The 10,178-nt window shown below is 38.4% G+C and overlaps 1 protein-coding gene across 1 annotated transcript; it reads left to right on the plus strand.

The window, feature by feature from the left end:
- Positions 1 to 8,479: 8,479 nt before the first annotated feature.
- On the plus strand, positions 8,480 to 8,854 carry LOC121030062 (60S ribosomal protein L27a-like). The gene has a single exon (XM_040474612.1). The coding sequence runs from the start codon at positions 8,480 to 8,482 to the stop codon at positions 8,852 to 8,854; it is 375 nt and encodes a 124-aa protein (XP_040330546.1).
- Positions 8,855 to 10,178: the final 1,324 nt, after the last annotated feature.

Below are 10,178 nucleotides of genomic sequence, written 5' to 3' on the forward strand. Positions count from 1 at the left end.
AGAAAGAAAGAAAGAAAGAAAGAAAGAAAGAAAGAAAGAAAGAAAGAAAGACTAGTATACATCATGAAATTAAATGCCAAATCCTAAACAAAATAATAGCAAATTGAACCCAGCAATGTATAAAAAGATTTATACATGACCAACATGGAATAATTCACATATGCAAGGCTGGTTCAGTATTTGAAAATCATTTAATATAATCTACCATATCAATGGGATAAAGAAGAAAAAAGTCATATGATTTATCAGTTGACGCAGAAAAGCATTTGACAGTATCCAATACGCTTTCATAATAAAAAGTATCAGCAAACAAATGTTTTTCTCAACTTGATAAAGAGCATTTATAAAAAACTTGGATGTAATATCATACTTAATGGTGAAAACTGAATGTTTCCCCCCCAAGATCAGCAATGTGGCAAGGATGTCCACTTTCACCTCTGTTATTCAATACAGTACTGAAAGTTCTAGCCAGTGCAATATGGCAAGAAAAAGAAATTAAAGGCACACAAATTGAAAGGGAAGAAATACATCCTTATATGTAGATGACATGATCATCTATGTTTAAAAAAAAAAGGAACTTACAGAAAAGTTCCTGGAACTAAGCAATGAGTTCAACAAGATTGCATGACATAAGATCAATACACAAAATGAATTGCTTTTCTTCATACTAAAAACAATAATGTAGAAACAAATTTAAAACACAATACCATTTGCAATTGCTCCAAAGAAAAGAAAATTACCTAACTATGAATCTACAAAAATATATACAGGACTTGTATGCTGAAAGTTACAAAATACTGATGAAAGAAATCAAAGACCTAAATAAATGGAGAGACATATCATGTTAATGAATTGGAAGACTCAACATGATAAAGATGTCAATTATTTCCAAACTGATCTTTTTGTTAAATGAAATGTCTATCAAAATCCCAGTACAGCTTTCATAGACATAGACAAGATTATTATTATTATTGAAAGGCAAAAGATCTACAATAGCTAAAACGATTTTAGAAAGCAAGTGGGAGGAATCACTGTTCCCAATGTTAAGACTTAGTATATAGCTAATCGAAACTGTGTGATATTGGCAGAAAGATAGATACATAGACCAATAGAACAAAATAGTGAACCCAGAAATAGACCTACACAAATATGGCCAGCTGCCTTTTGACAAAGATGCCAAAGCAATTTAACAAAGAAATTCAACCTTTTCAACAATGGCTGCCTGTACAATTGGACATCCATAGACAAAAAAAAAAAAAAAAAGAAAGAAAGAAAAAAGAATAATGTAAACTTCATACCCTGTATGAAAACTACTGAAAATGAGTCAAAGACAAATGTAAAATGTGAAACTATAAACATTTTTTGGAAAAAAAATAGAAAAAAAATTGGGGGGACCAAGGGCTAGGTTAAGAGTTTTAAGAGTTAACAATGAAAACATGACCCATAAAAGAAAAATTGATAAATTGGACCTCATCCAAATTATAGGTTAATCCTTTGTTAAGAAGATAAAAATACAGGGGCACCTGAGTGGTTCAGTCAGTTATGCATCATTATGCACTCTTGATTTCAGCTCAGGTCATGATCTCGAGGTTCTTGGGACTGAGCCCCACATTGGGCAGTGAGGAGCCTTCTTGGGATTCTCTCTCTTTCTCTCTCTCTACCCCTATCCCCCTTGCTCATTCTCTCCCTCTCTCAAAATAAATAAATAAATAAACTTAAAAAAAAAGAAGATAGAAACACAAGATACAGGCTTGAAAAAAATATTCACAAGCCACATATCAACAAAGGGCTAGTATCTAGAATATATAACAAACTCTGAAAAGTCAACAGAAAAAAATCCAATTAGAAAATGGGTGTTGCAGCAGAAAGGATATATGGATGGCAAATAAGGACATGGAAAGTATTCAATATCATCAGCCATCAGTAACAAGCAAATTACAGTGAAATATTAAACTACAGTGAGAAATAAAACTACAGTGAAATATTATATACCTACCAGAATAGCTAAAATAAAAGACAACGATAATACCAAATGCTGGCGTGGATGCAGAGACACAGGATAATTCAAACATTACTCATGGGAATACAAAATGGAAAATCATTTATAAATTTCTTATAAAACTTACCATATAATCCAGTATTTGTACTTAGACATTTACCTCAAAGAAAGGAAAATTGTGTTCATATAAAACCTGTATATGAAGGTTCAGAGCAGCTTTATTTATAATAGCCAAAAACTGGAAACAATCCAAATGCCTTCAACAGATAAATGGTGATACATCCACACCAAGAAAGGCTATGTAGCAACTAAAAAGGACACATTATTGATATAGATACACATGTAACGTGGATGGATCTCAGATATTGTGTTGAGTGAAGGTTGCATACTGCATGATTCTGTTTATGTAACACTCTTGAAATAGTAAAATTAGAGAAATGCAGAATAAATTAGCTGTTTTAAGGAGTTAGTATTGGGAAGGGAGTTGATGGAGGAGAAGTATGGCTATAAAGAGGTAGCACAGTGAGCTGTGTGGTGATGAAACAGTTCTGAAGCTTTATTGTGATAGTTGTCACACTAATATATAATGGGATTAAATTACATGGAACCACACACACACACACACACACACACACACACTACCAGTGAAATCTAAATAAGCTCTGTGGGTTGCACCAACATCTATTTCCTGGTTTGCACATTGTACTAGAGTTAGGCACAGTATTATCTTTGGGAGAAACTGGCTAAAGTATACCCAGGACTTCTCTGTACATATTTTTACAACTTCTTGTAAATATATAATTCTTCAAAACAAAAAGTTTACTTTTTAAAAAAAGGCATTCTAAAATAAAGTTTAAAATTGCATAAGTCAAAATTTGTGGTTATTTTTCTTTTTTTTTTAATTTTTTTTCAACGTTTTTTATTTATTTTTGGGACAGAAACAGAGCATGAACGGGGGAGGGGCAGAGAGAGAGGGAGACACAGCATCGGAAACAGGCTCCAGGCTCTGAGCCATCAGCCCAGAGCCTGACGCGGGGCTCAAACTCACGGACCGCGAGATCGTGACCTGGCTGAAGTCGGACGCTTAACCGACTGCGCCACCCAGGCGCCCCTGTGGTTATTTTTCATGTAGACTGACATAAGACCATATTTTTGCCAAAAGTTTATATCAACCTATACATCTTTTAAGAAAAAATTGTCAGACAGCAGAACAGTTTAAAATATAGAAAAACAAACTGCATAAACATAGGTAAGGCTAAAACAAAGGTGTGTTATTATTTCTACCTGATGTATATACTTATACGTAGTAATTATGGGTTTTATTTGTCTCCATACGTAATTAGAACTAACTAAATATTGTTCTAGATTGGTGGTTCTCAAAGTGTGATGTGGGGACTCTAAACACTTTTCAGTGGATTTGTGAGATCAAAATGATTTTCATAGCAATACTGAGATGCTACTGAGTGTTTTCACTCTCAGCCTCCCAGGAGTGTTCAGAGATATTTTGTAGAAGCTACATGACATGTACATTGCAACAGATTGATTAAAGATATACATGAAAATCCAACTATTAGACCAGTCTTTTAAAAAATTATGAAAAAAAATTTTAAATGCCACTTTTCTCACTGATACTTTTTGTTTTGAAAGTGATCATTTAAAAAAAATTAACGTTTATTCATTTTTGATAGACCGAGAAAGGCAGAGCATAAGCAGGGGTGGGGCAGAGAAAGAGACACAGAATCTGAAGCAGTCTCCAACCTCAGAGCTGTCAGCACAGACCCAACACAGGGCTCAAACCCATGAACTGTGAGATCAGATCCTGAGCTGAAGTTGAAGGCTTAACCGACTGAGCCACCCAGGTGCCCCCCGAAGTTGCAATTTTTTTTTAATAAATATACAGTTGTGTTAACATGTGATAGGTTAATTGTGGTTGTTTTAAAATGAGTAAATGAACGCCTGGGTGACTCAGCTGGTTAAGCAACCAACTCTTGATTTGGGCTCAGGCCATGATATCACAGTTAGTGAATTTGAGGCCCAAGTCAGGCTCCATGCTGACAGTGTGAGGCCTGCTTGTGATCCTCTCTCTCCCTCTCTCTGCCCCTCCCCTGCTTCTGCAAGCACACACTCTCTCTCTCACTCTCTCTCTCTCAAAATAAATAAATAAACGTTATTCTTTTTAAAATTTTTAATGCTTATTTATTTGTGTGAGAGAGAGAGAGGGAGAGACAGCAAGGGGGGAGGGGCAGAAAGAGAGGGAGACAGGATCTAAAGCAGGCTCTGTGCAGACAGCAGAGACACTGATGAAGGGCTCAAACTCACGAACAGTGACTTCATGATCCCAGCCGAAGTCAGATGCCTAACTCACTGAGCCACCCAGGCACCCCTAAATAAATAAACTTTAAAATAAATTAAAAAAAATAAAACGAATAAATATGTTACAACTTTTTCTAACATAATTTCTAAATCAGTAAATATTGACAAATATAACTTCATAAAATAATTCTTTGAACTCTTCAACAATTTTTAAGAGCATAAACAGTTTTTTGAGACCCAAAAGTCTGAGAACCACTGCTTAAGTGATACACAAAGCCACAAGAAAATTTTCAGAATTGAAACTAGTTTCCTTTTTTAAACTAGTATCATTTTTGTGCTTTGATATTGCAGCTCATATATTATGAAAATTCAGCATTATGCAGTGAACAATTATATCAGAATTAATTCAGAGAGAAACATTTATAACAAGATTGCAGAATGTGAGAGCATGAAGTCAATGCACATTTTAGAATTTGCTTTATGATAAAGTGAAAAGAAGATTCAAAAGGCAGAACCAAAGTCACCATCAAAGTCCCCATTGCTGTAGCGTTCAGTAACAGAAGTGACTTTATTTTGAGAAAAAATGAGATTAATCAAGCAGAAAAGGATTAACCTCCAAATCTTGAAAACATTTTAATAAATGTTTTTATCATTATAATCACCTTTAGATCTTTCTGTTTTGGAATTTGGAAGGAAAATATTAACAATCAAGACAGGGAGAATAATTACATTTGGCTGAGATTTATGCTATCTTGCAAGATGTGCTCAAGCGAAATCAGATTTACTACCCCAACCTCTTCTGGCATTCCAAGCGAGTACCTTGCAGACATCACAGACTGTGCACATCTGACCCCACAGTGCACCTGCAATGTCCACTCGACATGGTTTTACCTCCTGCCCCCTGACACATCAGAATGATGTCAGTCCAAGAGAATGTGTGTTTTCTCAACTTGGCCCAGTGCCTTTCTCCCCCTTCTCAGTCCATCCACCTCAGTGCTTTAAGGATCCGCCAAGCTGCCAGCTTCCCTGTGAAGGTTTTACCCAAGCCCAAAGCCAGAATACATAATTGTCTCCACTGCATCCACCTATCACTTTGCTCAGAATTCTTAGACGAAGTTCCACAATCTGCTCTGATCTCTAGCCCATTATGTATATGTTTGTCTCTCCATTTCTGTGAAAAGCTCCTAAGGGTAGAAACTAGGCCCCTCTGACCTGCCACCACCCCAGCATAGGTCCTTGTACAAACTAGATGTAAGTATGTTGCACTGGGAATTTAGAACAGTAATAATAATATAACTCAAAGTTGCTAATGTAGAGTTCTCGTTAAGGAACAAGATAACTCTTGAATGAGGACTTTGAGTACGTTTAATAAAATAAAATAATTTCAAATAATAAATTCATTAGAGGCCTTATGTTCTCACTTAGTTCTACAATTTGTAGCTGGCTAACATGTGAACCTATAAGTGGTAAATATGCCACAGCTAGAAGCCATCTCTCTCTCTTTTTTAAGTTTATTTATTTTGAGAGAGAGCAAGCACAAAGAAGAGATGGGCAGAGACGAGGGAGGAAGAGAATCCCAAGCAGGCTCCCCACTGTCAGCACAGAGCCCGATGCGGGGCTCAAACTCACTAACCTCGAGATCATGCCCTGAGCCAAAATCAACAGTCAGATGCTCAACCAACTGAGCCGCCTAGGTGCCCCCAAGCAGAAGCCATCTTATGCAAAGATATAAAAGTCATAAAAGTTCAAAAGAAAGCATTCATAAAAAGCATACATAAGAGCTTCAAGGTTTAAACTGGGCGTCTCTTAGTTTATATCAAACTATATGTGTGCACAAATTTGGATTCTTGATAAGACTGTGGGGAAAACATAGCATTCTTAAAAGTATAAAAGAATATTATTGCTATAATTTACTATTATTATTTAATGTTTTCATAATATTCATTGTGATTATATATAATATATTAAATGACTTATGAAACAGGTAAACGCTCTATCAGCATACCATACAAGCTAGTTAGATAGGCCAAGTACCCTACAAATACACACACACACATAATTCACATACCACTTTTGGAGATGCAAAGCAGACACACCTCTTTTTGATATGATAATGGCACACGTACTCTCATACTGCAGAGCGAATTTAGTCTAAGAGATATTTTTGTGGCCTTCTTTGGAACTACAACCTGCTATCACATGAAAACTTAGGGGCAATGAATAACCAGGGGGCTTCTCTTTGCCTCTTCTGCTCTGTTTTCATTACAGAAAAAAAACCTTATAAAGTAAGATGCCTGTCTATCGATAATCCTGGCCTATCTATCCTATTATGGAAAGACTTCAAGGCAAATTGAATATCTTTTCACATACTTATCCATGGGTAGATGTGCACATCTATATGTGTGTACCTATCTGCTCACAAATGTATACATACACATATGTATACACATATATGTAGATGTACACATATGTAAGAGACTGCGCCAGGAAGACTACAAGTGTCTGGTACAATGTGACATCCTGCCCTTCACTTGCAAAGATGCTGCCGTTGCTCCCCCACTGCCAGAGTAAAATTTTCGGTTTTTCTAACGTTGGTGACGGCAGGGGTGACTCATCCATACTCTCCACATGGGGAAGCCCATCTGACTCATAGCACACTTTTGAGATGACTGGCTGCGATTAGAAGCACAATTCTTTGTTAACAAAACAGTAGAAATCTAACTGACTTCTAGACGGTTAACCTAAGGCTTCTCCTCATTAGCCCCATCTAACCCAGCTAACTACCAAGGAGGGGACAAGTAGGCTGCCTTCAATGAACATAACTAATGAAGGGGAACCCTGAAAATAAAGCCTTTAATCCCTAGCACATTGCCTGGAATGAGGTGGGTATTCAATAATTGTTTATTAAACAGAGGATAGGCCTGTAAGTTTTAGCATCTTGCCTGGTGCCAAGGACATGGCCATAGTTCACCTTGATGAAAGATTTGAAGGAGAAAAGCCACAGGGGAAAATAGAAGGTTTGGAATTCATCTTCCCACAACTTCCACCAAGCCTCCACCTCCCGCCGAGTGACCGTCTCTGCCTCCGGGTGGATGAATTTAAAGAGCCTGCAGTCAGTAGTAGGGGATCTCAGCTTGGAGTGACCCTGGCAAGTATTTTTCTTTCCTCGTGTGCTCTACTTGCAGTAAGTGAGTTTCTACTTTGTTATGGTAGCATGTTCTGCACCGTGGGTCCAGCATGAGCACCTTTCATGATCCGATGCTCCAGCCCCTAGTCTCAGTAAACCTCCAGCTTCCCAGTTCTTCCACGTAGACATTCAAACACTGCTCCCAGGTACCACAATGACCTTCAGACCCATTAACACCTTCACAGATAGTTTTTCCAAAGGTGGTGGTGTGGATGGCTGAGCAATTGGGGGAACAAGAAGAGACTGCTCGATGCTCCCTCAATGTGTCCCCAGTCATCTCATCCACTCTTGGGTATAGGTAATTACTGTTTTCTCTATCTTATAAAAAGATGAGTTTGGGAAAAGTTGACGGGAGCTCGGTGTTATTAAGTGCAACATTTAATGTCCAAATTGAACACGTGAAAGATTTAAAGACTTTGAATAAGCCCCTGCTACCTGCCAGCACTATGCCAATTATGGATTACACAAACAGGAAGAAGTCTCCCGCTCTCTGACCCAGATACAAAGGCAAGTCACCATGAGAGGGAAGAAAGCTGGAATGAGAGCATCTGTGGACATGGAGGCATTTGCTGGGCTGAGGACATGAAAAGGGAGAGATGACAAGCAAATGACAATAAAGAGCATCCACTTGATGGAAAAAGAATCACTACAGCAGCAAATATATACATTAGTATCTTGACATTTGTCCAGGAACTTCATGGATTCGGTGGTCCTCAAAATTCACACAGCAGGTAGAGGTCCCTGTTCCTCAAAGTGCCCCAGGATCCAGAGGAAAATAAGGCTTAGTGAAGCCACACAGTTTGCTGGCAATATTTGGGATGGATTTCTCTCTCTCAGTCACTTAACAGTGCTTTGTGCCTCTTTTGTCTGGGCTGCTGACACGCCATCCTGACTGAGGACGACCCAGAAACTTCAGGACCACGTCAGGCACGGCCAGGGCCACATGGGCAAGCACCAAAAGCACCCAGGAAGCCAGGATAATGCGGTGGCACCACCACAGGATCAACTTCCACAAATATCACCCAAGTGACTTTGGAAAAGCTGCTATGAGGGATTACCACTTAAAGAGGAATCAGAGCCTCAGCCCAACTTTCAACCTTGATGAACTTCGGACCTTGATCAGTGAGGGGACACTGGTAAATGCCACCAAAAACAAGACTAGAGCCGTTCCTGTCATTGATGTGATGAGGTTGGGCTACTACAACGTTTTGGGAAAGGGAAAGTTCCCAGAACAGCCTGTCATTATGAAGAAGATTCAGGGCCAGGCCAGTGGAGGGGCGGAGGGGCGGGGGGGGGCCCGGGGGGGGGGACGGGCGCGGGGATTGGGAAGAGGACCCTGCGTCCTGGTAGCTTGAAGCCATGTGGAGGAAGGTTCATTAAATGCTAACAAGTGCTTTTCAAAAAAAACCCAAAAAGTGTTTTGTGCCTTCACTAAAGTTTTAAAGGGAGCAGCTTGTTTTCCAACTGAAATGGAGAGAAAAGGAATGGGAAACAAGGATCTCATGGACAGAAGAAATATACAGCACAACTTATACAACTATGCTTTACCAAACACAGGTGTTTCCATAAAGAAACACTGAACAAAAGATGACCTTAAAACTCATTTTAAAAATAAAGGGAAAAATGTAAGCAGGAATTAGAAGAAAACTGAAAGGCTCATGGATTTATAAAAATGATTTCAATCCCTTTATGACCATTCTTGTAACAATCATATCTTGAGAAGTTTCTTTTCTTTTTTTCTTTTTGAGAGAGAGAGAGCACACAAGCGTGAGCTTGGGAGAGGAGCATGGTGGGGGCACGGTGGGGTGGGGACAGAGAGAGAAAGAGAGAGAGGGAGCTCATAGGGTCATGACCTGAGCTGAAATCAAGAGCTGGACACTCAACCAACTGAGCCATCCAGGCAGTTTCTTCTCATCCTGAAAGGTTTTTTTTTTTTTTTTTAATTAAATAAATTTAAGGGTCATATAGTAAAATGTGTACTTTTTACTTTGTTATTTAAAGGCACTTTACAATGTTAACTTAATTATGTAATTAAAATCTTGGTTTTTCCATTACCCTCTGGTTTTCCTAGCACATCAGTCTGTTTTTAAATTGTCTGCATACTAAATCATAGAAATAAGAAATTTTGATAGGACAAATTCTATGCACCATAAAATATTGTTTTAAATGAGATTTTCAAATGTTTGTTGTTTAAAAATACCCAATTTTTAAGATTAAGATTATCGTAGTAATAAATGCTGTCAAGGATCAAATACTGGATAGTATCAATTTATCACTCAGAAAAGTTAAATAGCCAAAGGCTAGAAAAGTTTTATACGGAGCATGATTACAGTCATAGAAGAATGTTTCTTATAACTTTTAAAATTCGTAGGGGTGCCTGGGTGGCGCAGTCGGTTGAGCGTCCGACTTCAGCCAGGTCACGATCTCGCGGTCCGTGAGTTCGGGCCCCGCCTCGGGCTCTGGGCTGATGGCTCGGAGCCTGGAGCCTGTTTCCGATTCTGTGTCTCCCTCTCTCTCTGCCCCTCCTCCGCTCATGCTCTGTCTCTCTCTGTCCCCCAAAAAATAAATAAACGTTGAAAAAAAAATTTTTTTAAATTTGCGCATTGTATTTTGTCATGTTTATCTGAGCTATTTTTATGCAGTCTTTTGACACACAAACTTTAATTCCCATTTAAAAGC

This window comes from Herpailurus yagouaroundi, unplaced genomic scaffold (assembly GCF_014898765.1).
Source record: "Herpailurus yagouaroundi ecotype Mexico unplaced genomic scaffold, PumYag 139, whole genome shotgun sequence".
Lineage (NCBI taxonomy): Eukaryota > Metazoa > Chordata > Mammalia > Carnivora > Felidae > Herpailurus > Herpailurus yagouaroundi.

Excerpts from the sequence above, each read along its gene's own strand:
- LOC121030062 (XM_040474612.1), top strand. The coding sequence starts at position 8,480 with ATGCGGTGGCACCACCACAGGATCAACTTCCACAAATATCACCCAAGT.